Source organism: Linepithema humile, chromosome 6 (assembly GCF_040581485.1).
Source record: "Linepithema humile isolate Giens D197 chromosome 6, Lhum_UNIL_v1.0, whole genome shotgun sequence".
In the NCBI taxonomy this organism is placed as follows: domain Eukaryota; kingdom Metazoa; phylum Arthropoda; class Insecta; order Hymenoptera; family Formicidae; genus Linepithema; species Linepithema humile.
Window position 1 is genome coordinate 12660835 of NC_090133.1, and position 18740 is coordinate 12679574.

An 18740-nucleotide genomic window follows, 5' to 3' on the forward strand; every position below is an offset into this window, starting at 1 on the left:
CCAGCAACGACCTTTGGAGTTATGGTCCTTCGCGTGAGTCTTTCATAGATAATGTGTAAGTGACAAGTGACAGTCATCTCCACAAGAAGTGGGGAGGCGATCGTCACTTTGCTATTACACGTAGCTTCATCTCCCCGAGAAGCGCCAATGCGCGTACAACGCGCTTTTAATGCGCGTATTATCGCATTGGCTTGGAAACTGCATTAATCGTGTGTTCAAAATGCGCGTATTCTAACGTGATGCTTACGCATTCAAAACTTTGAAATTTACATAAAAATTCTGAAAAATAATATGAAAAATTTTGAGACAAATTTTCACAAGAATTTGAGTTTTTCTTAGAATTTTTTATAAAATTTTTAAGAATCTTTATATAAAAAAAAGTTCAGAATTTTTATATAATTTTATAACTTTTTTCAGATAGCTTTAGATAGAGCTAGTCTATAAATATATATTTAATTAGTCTTAATAAATATTTATTTTTATGTAATTAGTTTTTAGTTATGATTGATAAATAAATGGTTCTATCTTTGTTCTTATTGTCATAGACGGGTCTAAATATTTTATGTGAGAATATATTTTAAATACGCCATGTTCGGGGTGTGGAATTCCACACCTTCAAGGAATCGAGGTGTGGAGTACTCCACACCTTCCATAAAGAAATCTTCGGCCCTGGATACATACAGAAAGACAAATAAAGGTGTAAATTAAGCCTCGCAATCTTTATCATCACCTGATACACTTTGAATAATGTCAACGCTACCGTAACTTTAAAGATCATAAATCAAGAAGTTCTTAACGGAAAAGAGTTTAATTATACCATTTTGGAAACTTCTCGATGTCCGCTATAAGAATTTGTTATCAAAAGTAAGGCATTCCATTTAAAAAATTAATGATGATTTTGACGTGACCTTGAAAAATCGCTTTTTTCAAAAATTGATTTTATCCCTTATTATTTGTCCCTTTTCAGATTGTATTTTTGTTTGAATTATTTTTCTCTAAAATTGAAAACAACGAAAATTTTGGGAGGTAATCGTTTAAAATGAGACACCCTTTATATGTATAGTATATGTATAGAATTCTACAGGGTGTTGCATATACATATTGGGCAGTACGACGGGTTGCGCGACATACTTTGCAGGGATAGACGCGGCTCAGTGGGTAATGACAGCATATATACGTACCATCATAACTTATTGATCGATTGATCGCGTGCATTTTTATTAATTTTGAGTTTACAGTGTTTCAATTATGACGGACTTGAATAATCGTTGCGATTATTACTGGAGTAGTTAAAACACATTAAAAATAAAAAATTAAATTTTAGAAAGTTAACACGTTAAAAGAAACAAATACGATACAACAAAATTTCTTTCTTTACCGCTTTACTTTTCGCGCGTGTTAGCGTTGTAAATTTCGATAGAATTTTTAGATTTAGAAGAAATGAAAAAGAAAAGACATGTCGACTGCAACTCCGTACTGTATTGCACTCTGGAATCAGTTTCTGAAAAAGTTGAGTCAATCTGAAACGCAAATGAAACGAAATAGAACAATATATCCGTTATAAAAAATCGCTAGCAAAACTAATTCAGATCCTGATCTCGAAAGTTTGGAATGTTTTAAGAATATTAATCACCAACGTTAATTGATGTAGACAGAAGATGACATTGTTTATTTCGAAGATGCGTAATAAAAATATTAAGCGTATAAGGAAGTATTTCAATCGAAAACTTTTTATATTTGTATGAAAATTATTTATTGAAAATTATTTTTATAACATATGTTCAAAATATCCGCCAGACTCTTCTAAACACAATGCGACTCTTTGCATGAAACTTTGTCGCACTCTATCTAAAATGGCAGGTGTGATATTACGACTTGTTGCTCTAATTTTTTCAATTAATTCTTCCCGATTGTCTGGTAGTGTTTGATACACCTGATCTCGTATGTAGCCCCATGCAAAAAAATCTATGGGTGTGAGATCAAGTGATCGCGGTGGCCACTCGTGGAAATCGCTGTGGATGCCTATCTATCTATGTGCAAATCGCTGATTTAAAACACCACGAGCGAGAATCGAAGTGTGAGCTGGATAGCCGTCTTGCTGGAAAATAATTTCGTCTGGCGGGATATTTAGTTGGACATCATTTAATAAATTTGGCAGTGTTTCTACCAGAAATTGTGAATATACTTCTGCCGTAACATTCACATTTTGGGGAAAAAAATGTGGCCCAATAATTTGATTGTCCACAATCCCCATCCAAACATTTATACTAAATTTCCCCTGGACATGTGTTTCTTTTCGGCAATGGGGATTCTCTTCCGCATAGTGATGTTCGTTGTGGCGATTGATACGACCGTCACTTCGGAAAGTACACTCATCCGTCCACAAAATTCTTTTTAAAAAGTGATCATTTATGATATTGTCTATGTCAACCTGTGGTAAAAGTATACAATAATAGTTATATATATGTATGTGTGCGAGATAAACTTAGATAAACGTCTATTGCGCAGGCTTCATAAGGTATGATTTGCACGATATAAAAATAATAATTTATTAAAGTATTGAACTTACTTTATCTGAGATCCAATCAAAATCTTTCTCGGCGAGGTAGATCTAAGGCACTAGATATGTAGGTATTCTTATCCGCCATTTTGGTTCCTACTAGATGGAGAATTATAGCGTATATAGTATAGCTTAGTATAATATGGCGTACATGTGTAACATGTGTAACATGTGTAACATGTACGCCATATTATACTAAGCTATACTATATACGCTATAATTCTCCATCTAGTAGGAACCAAAATGGCGGATAAGAATACCTACATATCTAGTGCCTTAGTAGATCTTGGGGAAATAATTTTTGTGTTGTATATCTTTTGAAAGAATGCCATCCTATATTTTTCTTAATGATTCTATGGACCTTGGTATGGTCTATATTCAGCTCACGCGCAACACACCTGGTACTAGTGTGCGGATTTGCTGAAACAGCCTCTCTCACTTGATCTATTATTCTTTCTTCGCGTTGGCGTACGTTTCGTAGACGCGTTGACTCGTGAAGAGTGCCGTGCAGACAAAGTCAACGAAATAACATGCCAAAATGTGAATGCGTCGGCTGCCGCTTATTTGGATAACGAGCAGCGTACAGAGCTGCCGCCCTCCTTTCATTTTTATGGCATTCGCCATAAATTAGCAACATATTTGCTAATTCTTCGTTACTGTAACGAGGACGCGGCATTGTTGGCTGCACTATTGACGTCAATTTTCGCTAACATCAACTAGGCATACCGATTGTCTTTTGTCAGATTCGCAGTTGTTTTAACGAAAAAAGAAAAACGTCGAGCACAGAGGCTGACAAAGACAATGTAGTATAGCATTCTTTCATTCTGACATTATTTCAAAAAACACACAACGCAAAAGGTAACATTTAGTATCAATGTTTGGATGGGGATTGTGGACAATCAAATTATTGGGCCACATTTTTTTCCCCAAAATGTGAATGTTACGGCAGAAGTATATTCACAATTTCTGGTAGAAACACTGCCAAATTTATTAAATGATGTCCAACTAAATATCCCGCCAGACGAAATTATTTTCCAGCAAGACGGCTATCCAGCTCACACTTCGATTCTCGCTCGTGGTGTTTTAAATCAGCGATTTGCACATAGATAGATAGGCATCCACAGCGATTTCCACGAGTGGCCACCGCGATCACTTGATCTCACACCCATGGATTTTTTTGCATGGGGCTACATACGAGATCAGGTGTATCAAACACTACCAGACAATCGGGAAGAATTAATTGAAAAAATTAGAGCAACAAGTCGTAATATCACACCTGCCATTTTAGATAGAGTGCGACAAAGTTTCATGCGAAGAGTCGCATTGTGTTTAGAAGAGTCTGGCGGATATTTTGAACATATGTTATAAAAATAATTTTCAATAAATAATTTTCATACAAATATAAAAAGTTTTTGATTGAAATACTTCCTTATATGCTTAATATTTTTATTACGCATCTTCGAAATAAACAATGTCATCTTCTGTCTACATCAATTAACGTTGGTGATTAATATTCTTAAAACATTTCAAACTTTCGAGATCAGGATCTGAATTAGTTTTGCTAGCGATTTTTTATAACGGATATATTGTTCTATTTCGTTTCATTTGCGTTTCAGATTGACTCAACTTTTTCAGAAACTGATTCCAGAGTGCAATACAGTACGGAGTTGCAGTCGACATGTCTTTTCTTTTTCATTTCTTCTAAATCTAAAAATTCTATCGAAATTTACAACGCTAACACGCGCGAAAAGTAAAGCGGTAAAGAAAGAAATTTTGTTGTATCGTATTTGTTTCTTTTAACGTGTTAACTTTCTAAAATTTAATTTTTTATTTTTAATGTGTTTTAACTACTCCAGTAATAATCGCAACGATTATTCAAGTCCGTCATAATTGAAACACTGTAAACTCAAAATTAATAAAAATGCACGCGATCAATCGATCAATAAGTTATGATGGTACGTATATATGCTGTCATTACCCACTGAGCCGCGTCTATCCCTGCAAAGTATGTCGCGCAACCCGTCGTACTGCCCAATATGTATATGCAACACCCTGTATATTGAATTTTGTTGCAAATTAAAAATTATCTAAAATAAAGTTAAATAGTTTATATAGTTTAAAAAACAAAGCGAAATACTAATTATGAATAAACTAAAAAATATAATTATTTTTAACTATATTTTAAGTAAGGTTATTTTTATGAACAGCAGACAAAGTATAATAAAACAGATTTTGCCGTATTTTCTTTTAAGAATTGTTAAATACATGTAAATATCTCAATTTTTATCAAATGTTGTTAAATATATGTTGCATTAGTAAAAAATAACGTTTCTTTTTCTCATGCTGTTTATAGTTTTATAAAGAAAATTAGTATAGCTAACACACGTGCACGTGCATGCGGACGTATATTTAAAATTAATTAATATATAAATAAATTAATTAATTTTTATTTTGTTTTAGCTATACATACCGCTGCAATGGACATGTTATCAGGCTCGGAATCAAGTAATTTTTGCCGAAAACCCGAAATTATGGCAGATGCTGTTTACGCGTTGCTTTGTAAAGATAGTAAATCCATTACTGGAAAATTCTTGATTGACGAAGATATATTAAGAAACGAAGGCGTTAACGACTTCACAGATTATGCGTGTAATCCAGGTAATATTATTACTTTTATATTTTATGAACAATCAACAAAACATTGATATCCTCATAATTATTATTAAAAACCGGCTTTAGAAGGGCGGGAGGGGGGAGGGGGGAGAAGGAATGGATTATGCTTTGCACAGAGACGCCAGAGACGTTTTTTGAAAGCACTCTTGGTGCTTCCTAACGCTGTATGGACATGATAGTAAAAAATATGCTGTGTATATGTTAATTTCACTATGCGTATACAAAAAAGAAACAGCGTTAAGAGTGCCCTGTTTTGCTATAAAAAAAGGGTATCAAGGATGCCCCTTTTTCCCTCTCCTTCCTCCTTCCCTCTCCCTCTCTTTTTTCTTTCCTCTTTCTCTTTTTCTCATTTTCTCTGCCCCCCTCTCTTTTCCTTTTTCCTATTGTAGTATCGATGAGGGACGCTTATAAGAAAATTGCATACGTAAAACCGCCCTTTCCTTTTAAAATTGCAATAAATTTTATCTTATATAACAATATTCTCTTACATTAATTTACATCCTAGCTTATAACTAACTTAATTCCATATTCTTATGTCTATTTATCTCTATTCTTATGTCTATAAAAAAAATCTCAATTTTACACTAACAAGGGGAACATCAGACATTGAAATCACTGATTTTGCTGAATTTTTTATATAATGTAGTACTATCCTCCCAGTAAATCGTGGTAAAGCGCTACGACGCAACTCTAAAAAATAAGCGAGAAAAACGCATTTAAAGATTATGTGTAATCTACAGAGTGCTAAGAACGAATTGGCAACTAACAAATTAAATCTTATGGAACGTCAGGCGCCGATTTTTTTCAAATTTTATACAGTTACTCATGTCAAAGTATGAAGAAATCACTTTTTTTAGCTTAAATTGAATCATATCTAACAAAATTTTTTAATTTTACGCAAATGCACGACTTTACACATATTTAAAATAGTATTGTTTAAGGAATCTATCCGATCTTTTGCAACTCGGCGCATATACAGGGTGATTCAAAATAACCTGATGTCCTTGCAATGCCATATTTTTGAGCGAATTCTGAGACGATTTTTTCTTTTACAAAATTTTGTCCGAAGCTTAGTTTTCGAGTTATAATTGAAAATAATTTGCTACTTACGAGTCCGATACAACGGACAGGCAGGGACGGTGCAATGCGTCATGAGACGACAGTAAACACTTGACAGTCTCATTATACATTGCGCGTCCCTGCCTGCCCGTTGTATCGAACTCGTAAGTTGCTACCTATTTTCAATTATAACTCGAAAACTAAGCTTCGGACAAAATTTTGTAAAAGAAAAAATCGTCTCAGAATTTGCTCAAGAATATGGCATTGCAAGGACATCAGGTTATTTTGAATCACCCTGTATAGAACACCAAAATAATAGTTTCTGTTTTTTTTTATTGGGCATTTTTAAGGGTAGTAACTACGATTTCTTCCCTATTTCTATATAAGTGGTCCTACAAAGGAAAATTGAAAAAAAAAATATGATGTGCAGGTTTTGGGGTCGCTGATTATAATTCATCGCTAAGCGGTGTGGTCTAGTGAGTAAGGCGCCTGGCTCTGCATATTGCTAGTTCAAAACTTATTTTGTCAAACTTTTTTTTCTACATTAAAATAAATTCTTATAACATTTTTATAACATTGAAGTGTATTTTTATTATTTTAACTAAAAAATAAATTTTTTATTATATTATTTATTATCTTTTACAATTATTTCATTTATATACATTACAAGTGATTAACATAATTAATTTAATTATAAGTTATGCAATGTTTAATTTTCTAATGCAATAAACAATTTAATGAAAATTTATTAGCAATAAATTTCAAATTACTTTTTACTTTTGCCACGATTTTTATTCTTGTATTAGTAACGAATTTCAACTAAAAACGTTATGAGTTATAGATGTAAAAAGAAATTCAAAGTTTTTTATTAATTTTCTTTTACTTCCCTTTCTTTTTTATATTATTTGTATAGTTTCCGATTATATGTTTATTGCGTTAGAAAATTAAACATTGCATAACTTAAAATTAAATTAATTATATTAACAACTTGTAATGCATATAAATAAAATAATTGTGAAAGATAATAAATAATCTAATAAAAACATTTATTTTTCAGTAAAAATAATAAAAATTCACTTTAATGCAGAAAAAAAAGGTTTGACAAAATGAGTTTTGAACCAGCAATATGCAGAAACAGGCGCCTTACTCACTAGGCCACACCGCTTAGCCGCCAATTCGTTCTTAGCGTTTTGTAGATTACGCGTACGTAAATCTTTAAATATGTTTTTCTCGCTTATTTTTGAGAGTTGCGTCATAACGCTTCACCACGATTTAGTGTGAGAGTAGTACTATATTATATAAAAAATTCAGCAAAATCAGTGATTTCAATGTCTGATGTTCCCCTTGTAAGCATTTAGCTATACACGTGCATGCATTACTCATACTAATCTAAATTTTTATCCAAAAGCTTATCTCCTACGTATTTCTTCTTATTTAACTTCTATTTTAATAATTATAATTTCTCTCATCCATCTCTCTTTTTTTCTGTCGTTTCTCAAGATTTGACTATACATCTCTTGCAAATTTCCTCTTCCATCACTCTACATTTGTCTCATACATCTAGTCATGATTCCGTCTCATTCTTACATAATCTACATCTTCTTTTTTTATTTCTTTCTTCCTTTCCTCATTGTCAATCCTAAATCTCACCTCTTCCAATTACTTTCTCTTCATCTTTTTTTCAAATATTCTGCTTATCTTACTTTTTTATGCCATTAGCTTAAATTTAATATCTTTCCTTATTTTTCTGTTTTTTGCCCTTATACATATATCTTTTGTTTCTATCTACTCATACTTTCCCTTCTTTCTTTTTGTGCTTTTGACCTCCTCCAACACCATCTTTCTATCTCTGAAGAATTCTTTTCTCTCTTTCTCCTATCTTAATATATTTCTCTCCCTTATTATTTTCTCTTATATCTTTTAAGCATCTTTTTGCCAATTCACTTCTCTTTTCCCTTTTCCAACTTTTACTCACACTTTTGTCTTTTTCCCATCTTATTTCTTGGTTTATGCCTCTGTAATCTCTTTTTTATTAGTGTGTCAAGTGTTTCCCTGTCTATTCTTAATATTCACTTCAAATATTTTTTTTCCAACTTTCCTATGTTCCCTTTCTTTCCTTCCATCCTCAAATCTTTACTACGTATTCCATCATTGTTTAAACTAATTTATTAAATAATCATATTCTTTTCTTCCATTCTTTTCCAAATTTTCTCATATTCTTTATATCTGCCCCTAATTAACACTAGAATTATCAAAGCGATCAAAATAATCAGCTGTAATTTTTTATAACAATTATTTAAATTTACAACGGTTTATTTTTTATGTTTTTTGTTATTATTATAATAACATAAGCATTTAAAATATTTTTTTTCAGCAAACAAGGACAATTTAATGTTGGACTTCTTTCTGGGTGACAACATTCCAAATGTCCAAGATGAGAAAACGAAACATCTTGACAAAACTAGCAGCAATGAAACTGGACAGGTAGCACGTATATTTAGTGCCATCGACGCAAATTTAAATAGCGAACTAGTTAACAAAACTGGCGCTATATATCAATTCAACGTGAAAGGTAAATATTTTTTATTTATTGCGGTTTAAGTATTATAGTATAAATAAGAATTAGTATGTATAATAAATTAGTATGTATAAACAATTAATATGTATATCGTACGTAATAAGAATTAGTAAATAATATATAATATACAGTAGATCCCCGTATAACACGGGGGATACGTTCCGTGTTATATGAGTCACATACGTTATACAAGGTGTCCCATTTTAAATGATTCACTCAAATATCTCGGAAACACCGCGTTAAATAAAAAAATGTTTCAAATAAAAGTTGTAGGGTTTGGAGGGGGAAAAAAGATAGGGATATTAGTTTGATCTTGGATGGAGGCGCTTCGGAGATTTGAAGGTCATCCTCATTTTTTTTAATTACTCTAATTTTTTTATATAAATCGATTTCTCGCAATATTTGTCGTAAAAAGTTATAAGGGTAGAATGGCCAAAAATTGAATAGGTTACGAGATATTTTATACTTTAATTTGACATAATTTGACATAAACTATGAAATATCTCGTTAAATATTTATTTTTCAATCATCTTACTTCAACACTTTTATGTACAAAATAATGAATAAAATATGATATGATATATCTGCTACATATTTTTTTTACACCAATTGATTCCTCTCATTATTTTGTGCATAAAAGTGTTAATATTGAATAAGCGCGCGGCTAGATCGTAGGATATAACTGTAGGCGTCATAGCGGTGAGTCGCACATCGCACGGCAACGAAATGTTTGGCCGCGCGTTTATTCGGGAATCGCAGATGTGCGAACAGTAGCAAGCGAGCAGAAGCCTACAGTTACATCCTATAGTTACATCCTACGGTCTAGCCGCGCGCTTATTTGGGAATCTTTTTTAATTAATACTTAAATAATTATTGCGAGAATTGCAAAATGGTAAAGAACTTTTCTGTTCTGTTTAATGTGCTTTATTCGCTCACGAGCGTTGGTCCGTGAGTTACCGGACACCCTGTATATATTATCAAGGTCATTACTCTGTCAATTCTCATCAATTTGGCATATTTCTTTATATATCATTCACTAAATATTTACTTTAGATATTGCATTGAGAGAAGCAATCACTGGATCTTGCAAAATATTTTTTTAAATAAACGCAGACTTTCATTCACATTAAATATATTAGTTCATTGAAAATGGAGAAATTATTTTGTTAATTGAACTATTCCTTTATCAGTCATAAAAAGTTCTAATTAATTCAATTAATTTTATTAGAAAAATATTTCGTTGAATTTATTCCTTATTTCTCTATGTAATTGAAACATTAGATCTTGATTATTGAATAATTGAAATTATTTCCTTCTGATTACCGATTAATCAAGTAACAAAAAAATTTTCAATTTTGATTACTGATCGATAAAGTAATTGAAATTATTTCCTCCTGATTACCGATTATTCAAGTAATCAAAAATTTTATTTTCTGATTACTGATTGATAAAGTAATTAAACAATTTTTCGCTTTGATTACCGATTAATCAAGTAATCAAAAATTTTATTTTCTGATTACTGATTGATAAAGTAATTAAATAATTTTTCGCTTTGATTATTGGTTAATCGAGTAATCAAATAATTTTCGAGTTTGATTATTGATTATCTAATTGTTAATCAAAGCTGAAATTATTATTGAAAATATCGATGATGCTGATCCCTGCAAGGGAAACACCAGACATCTCCGATTTTGCCCAATTTTATATATGTGTAGTAGCACACCCCCCCCCCCTCCTCCCCTACTAATTTGCGATACAATGCAACTCTCAAGAATAAGCGAGAAAAATGCGTTTAAACATTTACATGTGCATAATCTACTGAGCACTAATAACGAATTGACAACTAAGCGGCGTAGCTTAGTAGGTAAGGTACCTTGCTAGTATTCTGCATATTGCTGGTTTAAATCTTACTTAAAAAACAATTTTTGTTTAGCATTTATATATATAAGTGAATTGACATATATTTTATTATTGGAATATAAAAATTAATGCTGTAATATTTATTATATTTTAGAATTATTTATTTATTTTGCAATTCAACTTATATAATTTTACTTTATTTAATTTTAATTATATTATGCAATATTAATTTATTGTTATGCAATAAACATTATTTAATACAGGAAAGTATACAAGTATATAAAATGGAAAGAAAAATAAAAAGAAGTCGGTAAAAAAAAAGAGTTAATTTGTTCTTTTGATTTCGATGGGGCGAATTTCTTAGCATCTAAGATTTTTTGATTCTTTAATTGGTGATTAGAATTTTGGTGGGACGTAAGATGTTAAAATGTAATTTACACGATGCTTTTTTACTAGTTACTAGCATGCTAGTGCGCTAGCAACTAATGAAGTTGAAATATTTTAACTTGACTAGCATACTAGTTAGAGAGAGAAAAAAACATGCTAACTTACCCGCATTTTAAAATATACGATGTTTTTTCACTAGCTGCTAGCGCACTAGCGTGCTAATAGCTAGTAAAAAAGCATCGTGTAAACCACATTTTAACATCTTAACATCTTAACATCGTGTAAACTATACTTAACATTTGAAAAAGTCTATATATTCTATTAGTGGATTGAAAGTTCAATGAACTGTATTCTTTATCTTCTGTAGTGTAATTCGGTTGACAAAAGGACCCCGCACAAACCTTATGGAAAGTGGCCCCCGGTTAAATTCGTTGAAATTGCAGTATGTTATAGTCCTTGGTATCCTGATCAAAAGTCTCAATGGGCACGAAGCTTGAAAATCAATAATTTTTTGTCTAGAGATGTTTGAAGTCCTAAATTTTTGCTATGCTGTGATGATATAGCTGTGATATAAGCCGGACTAACAAGCATGTGTGTGCCTGGGGAGGCGAGGAGGGGGGGGATATGGGTGTGTGTGAGTGGGTGTGTTCATGTGAACACACCCACTCGCACATACAGACACACACATGCTCACACCCACACACACACGCAGACACATACTCAGGCCATACTCACAAACCCACACACACGTATATACACAAAAAAAACCCACACTTAAGCACACAGACACACACATAGTCTGGCATTATATCACAGCTAATATATCATCACGGCATAGCAAAAGTTTAGGACTTCAAACATCTCTAGACGAAAAACTATTGATTTTCAAGCTTTGTGTTCATTGAGACTTTTGATCAGACTTTTGACACCAAGGACTATAACATACTGCAATTTCAGCAAATTTAACCGGGGGTCACTTTCCATAAGATTTGTGTGGGGTTCTTTACGGCTGCCCGTGTTTAATAAATATTGATAACGCAGCGTGAAATATCCAATTTGGCAAACACTTGAGCGGTATCAAACTTTTTGGACTAAAATTATTTATGTTTATGAAAGAAAAACTCTTGTCTACGTCTAAGGTTTGCATTTTGTTTGCTCTGTTTATTTGTTTCTTAAGATTTGAAGGTGCCTGAAGTCTTGGTTGCGGTGATTAAATTTTAGTTTCTGAAATTAGTTCTTTCTCTCAAACTATCACTGGTTTCTTTTAGCGATTCGGATGATTTCGTGTGTCATTCTTGATACGTTAAATATTATTTTTTTGACTGCTTTGTTAGAAGCAATGTGAAAGAAAGTAACCTACGAAGGCTCACTAGGCTACCTATCGTCGTATCACTAGGTATCACTATCGTTTAAACAATTTGAAATTTATTACTTACCATGTTTACTAGATATGGTTTTATTTCTAATGGAATACTTGCGTAAAAGAAAAGAATCGTAGAGTCCTGTCAGGACGTAACAATAACTTATTATGTGATTATTTATTTACTCACGCAGCAGAGTGTATGGTAGTTTGGAGTCTGAAAATACCGCGAAAAAGACAATTCGTGTGTGCATGTATGTGCATGTGTGTGCGTGCTTGCACATGCACACATACGCACACAAGAGAGATATAAATCCGATCATGAAATCTTCCGATGAAAATTCGCGATGTTACATTTCTACGAGTTTTCAACAGAAATATGAAAAATTACAAGTCTTTGAAAACGAAAATCGACATACAAAAATTTGCTATCAAAATCGAGACATACCATTTTTAAAAATTGAAGGTGACCTTAAAAAATTGATTTCTTCGAATATTAATTTCATCATTATTTGTCCGCTTCTAAACCATACAACTTTTTTCTGAAATATTTTTTCTAAAATTAGAATTGTATTAGTGACTTTTACGTGACTTTAAAAAATTTATTTTTTTGAAAATTGATTTTGTTGTTTTTCTATTATTGGTTTATCTTCTGACCATACAACTTTCGACTGAAATTTTTTTTTCTACAATTAAAAACAAAAAAAATTTTGAAAAATGATTGTTTGAAATGAGAGACAAAGTGTTCAGAAGTGTTGTCAGAAGAATTTTTTTTGAACTGATTTGAAATTGATAAAAATAGATGATACCTACCTTCCTTAAATCGGTCTTTTAAAGTTCAAAAAAATATTTTTAAGTCCCCTCTCTTGACTTTTCCTTGATGGATTTTTAAGAGATAAGCTTATTTTTCAAAATTTTCTTATGGCAAGAATATATTTTGATTTAAGTTTCAAAAAAAAAACTTGCTTTTGGGATTTTTGGAAATTTTCGAGTTTTGGGAGGTTTTGGGAGATAAACCTCTTTAAGACATGCGGGAAGACTCATGAAATTTTGCATGCACAATTAGTAATCTTAATCAGTCTAATTAAAAATAAAAACAATATGTCACACAAGTTTACATTGTGCATGAGGAATGGAGGTAGAATCGTTCTTTCGGCCATAAAAAAGGAGCGGCTTATTAATGTGTTATTTCGAAGTTTTTTGCGATGAAGATGGTTAAATGACATGTTATTCTATTATTATATTATATTATTTTAAAGGAAGACTGACCTTTTTTTGTACCTTATTTTCTCTTATTTTCTGAAATCTCTTTCCAAAACTACGGCTTAAAGAGGGATTCTAGGGAACTGACTCTAAATATATACACTGTAGACTTTTCCCAAGTGATACCTTATTTTAAAAGTCTTATAAAAATTAACATTCTTATGACTTTTCTTTGAGAAACCTCTTTTCAAATTAAGGGCTCAAAAAAGATCTTGAAATTAAGGAGTTAGTTTCCCAGAATCCTTTTTTAACTTGTTTAAGAAGAGGGGGAGTTTTGACAGGGAGAAAAAGGCTTTTTAAAAAGTCTTCCTTTAAAATAATATATTACTCAAATAACTTTGTCGTAAGAAACTGTTAAGAAAATACATCCAGCCGCTTTCTTTCTACGGTCAAGAGGGACCCCTCCCTTTCTTTATACAAAATGTAAATTTGTGTGGCACGTTACTTTTAATTTTATTAATTAAGATTGTTAATTGTGCGCGCAAAATTTCACGAGTTTTTTTGTGTCTTAAAAAAGTTTAAGCCTCCAAAATTCAAAAATTTTTTTAAAATTTTAAAAAAAGCAAGAGCAAACGTCTTATTTTTTTTTTTTTTCAAATCTGAAATTAAAATATACCCTTGTATAAGAGACAATTGTGAGTGTAGTTGCTATAAACAGTTTTGGAACCAATCTTACGCGAAATCTTCTAGAGTCATTACTATGTTCGGTCAAGCCAAATATACTTTTGATATAAAAATAAAGAGATACGTAAACCTTACTAACGCTCATATTTTTTGAGCTATTCTTAAAATTATTTATTTAAATACAATAACGCTTTACACTTTCCATAAGAAAATTTTAAAAAATAGACTTGCTTTTCCAAAAATTTGCAAAGGGTAGTGATATTAAAAAATGCATTTTTTAAACTCCAGAGTGTCAATTTAAGAGAGATGAAATAGGTACTATTTGTTTTTAAATCACGATTTAAATTCACAGTTTTTTACAATTCTGATTCAAACTGTGATTTCAAATCACAGTTTGAAGAAAATTCTTTGAAGAGGACGCTGTTAAACACCCTGTGCATATACAGGGTGTCAATTAAGTCCCGGGACGGCTGAATATTTTCTCATGTAAGATATTTTTGAAAAAGGTCAAGGTCATTTCTGAAGTAATTTTCAACGAGGAATTCAACGGTGACCTTCAATTTGACCTTGAGCTTGACCTTCAAGGTTATTTCAAGGTTAGGTTAGGTTTTTTAAATAAAAACCCCTATTTTTGATTCCAAAATCTCCTTGAAGGTCAAGCTTAAGGTCAAATTGAAGGTCACCGTTGAATTCCTCGTTAAAAATTACTTCAGAAATGACCTTGACCTTTTTCAAAAATACCTTACATGAGAAAATATTCAGCCGTCCCGGGACTTAATTGACACCCTGTATAATCATCAATTTCCAATAACCATCTAAAATATCTGGGAAGAAATGCATTATTCGAAAAAAATTTAGACAAAAGTTTACGCGCGCATGTGTGTATGTGTGTATTATACATGTATGATTTTTAGGAAAAGAATCTGGTACATGGTTTCTGGATTTAAAAAATGGAAACGGAGCAATTGGCAAAGGAGAACCGAGCCAGCCAGCAGATGCAACACTTACAATGGATTCAGACAACTTTTTTGCCATGTTTTCAGGTAAAGCACATTTTGACATAAATTTTTAATAAACTTATTTTTGTATTCTATTATATTATTAATATGCACATTCTATATATATTATTGATATTCAGTAGCAGATCTATTGAAACATCTAACTAAAAAGCTATTATATTGAAATATCTAACTAAAAAGCTATTATATACATATTGATATTTTTATACATTATCCGAATTAAGCTTGACATAAGCGAGTTCTTTTTACTTCGTAAATATATTAAAAATTTCTATTTTTAAGAATACAACCATTATATAAAATCGAATCTGTACTAGTTACTAAATTATAAATACTGGAATGACCTATAGAAACTGAACTTTTAATAACAATTCAAAAAGAGAAATGTGTAATAGAAAGAGATATAACTAACTTACTTTAACTTTTCTACTTTATTTTGCTCTGTGAGAGGCATGACACATACCAGTATGTAAACGAAGTGATTCTTAAATGGATGTCAATATTTCAAGTGAAATGTGAGATCAAAAGATCAAAGAAATGTGATATGAATAGATCATTTAGACTTTACTTTTTATAAAACTAAAATGTTTAGGCTTATATTATTTAATAATAAAAATTATACAACAATTATACAATTATACAACAATGGCCTTTTAAGCCAAAGCAGATGACAATATTTATGACATGCATGTTGTCTGGGTGCGAACTGATGGGGAATCATATTATAATGATTTAATCATTAATCATATTAAAATGATTTAATGATATAAAATGTTGTTACCAGTTAGGAACCATTAGAAGTAATAAATGAGATAGATTTTAATACCATAATGTAAATGTATTGAAGAAAGTCACGAAAGGGAACTAAAATGATTGCGACAAATATAAATATAATTAACAAATAAGCATAGAAATCTAAAAGACGTCTAAAAGATGTCTGAAAAAAGACTTAGATATCTTTCAGATGTTTTTAAGACATGCTGCGTCTGAATAATTGTGTATCATACCGCTTTTTTATCAAAATCATAGCCACCGTAGTGGCTATACAAAAGTTTATTTCAGAGTTTTTGTTACATCAAATTATCTTCGTTCATATTTTCAATTATTAAAAAATTTTATAATTATGCAAGAAATTTTTTATAAGTTATTAGATATACGGGTAGTTCGAAAAGTTCTCGGCCTGACACAGAAATGACGTTAGAAGTATCAAACCGCTGTAATTTTTTGCAAGTTTTATCCTGTAGAGGGCTACTGTCAAAATTTCAGACAGATGCGTTCATTAGTTTCTTTGTTTTGGTCGTGTAAAGCAATCAACCTTTGGTTTTCTTTAAAAATGGATAAAATCGAATATCGCGCAGTGATAAAATACTTCGTTTTAAAAGGTTTAACGCCAACAGAAATAAAAAATGAGCTTGATTCAACTTTGGGAGAATCTTCACCATCGTTTTTAACTGTTAAGAAATGAGCTGCTGAATTTAAACGTGGACGTCCGTAAATAACGATCGTTCAGGTCGCCTAAAAACCGCTACGACTGACGAAATCATAGAAAAAATCCATAATGCCGTGTTGAATGACCGATGAGTAAAAGTGCGTGAGCTTGCTAACATTGCAAACATCTTAAATGATCGCGTTCACAACATCTTACATGAAGATTTGCATATGAAAAAGCTTTCAGCGCGATGGGTGCCGCGTTTGCTAAGTCGATCAAAAACGCATTCGAATGAACGTTTCTAAGGAGTGTTTGGACATGTTTAAACGCAATCCAACCGATTTTTTGCGGCGCTTTATCACTGTTGATGAAACATGGATTCACCATTACACGCCAGAAATTAAACAACAGTCGAAGCAATGGGTAGAAGCGGGTGGAAGTGCTTCAAAGAAGGTGAAAATAGTTTTATCAGCCGGAAAGGTGATGGCAACTGTTTTCTGGGATTTTCATGGTATTGTGCTCATCGACTACCTAGAAAAAGGAAAAACCATCAACGGAAAATATTATACAGCATTATTGGATCAATTGAACGATGCTATTAAGGCTAAACGTCCTCATTTGGCAAAAAAAGTGCTTTTCTATCATGACAATGCACCCGCTCACACTTCTTTGATTGCAGTCGCAAAATTGTATGAATTGCGCTTCGAATTGGTTCCGCACGCGCCGTATTCACCAGATTTAGCCCCCAGTGACTTTTTTCTCTTTCCAAACATGAAGAAATGGCTCGCTGGAAAAAGATTTGGCTCAAATATCGAAGTAATCGATGAAACTAATGCTTATTTTGAAGATTTAGAGAAATCTTATTATACAGATGGTATAAAAAAAGTTAGAATATCGTTGGAATAAGTGTATTGAGTTGAAAGGGGACTATGTTAAAAAATAAAAAAAAATTTTGCCGAAAATCATGTGTTTTCTGTGTCAGGCCGAGAACTTTTCGAACTACCCTATATTGTTGATTAAAATTAAAAATATTGCAAACCTAGAATTAGATTATTTTGTACACGTTATAGTAGTCTAGTATTTAATAATAATTTAACTGTTATGTTACTTTGTTATATTGATATTTTGGTGTTCTGTCAGCTATTGAGCTCTCATGTCACATTAACATGAATTATCTAGTTTCCTCGAACAGATAGGTGTGTAGAGAGATATGTATGAACATATTGGAAAAATTTTTTATATTAGAAATTTAAATTCTATTGTAATTGAGGTAACAAACTTAATACCTAAATATATGATTCGAGAATAGCTCAGTGTCGCTTTTTTTTATTAAGAATTTTGTTTTTTTATGAAAACCATTTCTGATAGGGGATGCATTCTTTTTGTTAATATCTTCTTTATGTTCTTTTAATGCTTCTTGTTTGTAATTGGTGTTTAGTTTATCCCGTATATGAATGGTAACTGAAAAAAAATTGCGTTATATTTTATAAATTTTATAGAAAACTAAGAATACCACACATGTTCATATTTAAGAGCTATTCAAAGTATTTTACTTTACATATAACATTTTTTCATATTTTCTTTATCCGCCACCAGTTGTATCTCAAATGTCAGTATTATAACATTCAACGTTCTTCCACAAAAAATAAAGGTAAAATTCAAACTATGAAACACTAATATCATATTTTGAACAAAATAAGAGTTAAATAAATACATGATCACTTTTGCATAATCATATTCAATGTTTTTTTCTAAAAAAAAATTTTTTTTTAATTTGTAACATATGTTTTTCTAACCACTCCTTCACACGTAGCTTCACATTCTTTATAATATTTTGTATACTGCTCCACAATGCGATCTAACGTATTTTTTTTTGGTTTTGATGAATTGCTCAAGATGGTTGAATTTTGTGAAGGCAATTGTAATTA

General features: G+C 31.5%; 1 protein-coding gene across 1 annotated transcript in view; it reads left to right on the forward strand.

Moving 5' to 3' along the window:
* Hsdl2 (Hydroxysteroid dehydrogenase like 2) overlaps positions 1 to 18740 on the forward strand; it is an 83446-nt gene that overhangs the window by 47938 nt on the left and 16768 nt on the right. The window contains exons 5-7 of the mRNA XM_067358247.1: positions 5021 to 5218; positions 8667 to 8864; positions 15279 to 15407. Of these exons, the coding sequence (XP_067214348.1) occupies positions 5021 to 5218; positions 8667 to 8864; positions 15279 to 15407 (525 nt within the window). The remainder of the gene's footprint in view (positions 1 to 5020; positions 5219 to 8666; positions 8865 to 15278; positions 15408 to 18740) is intronic.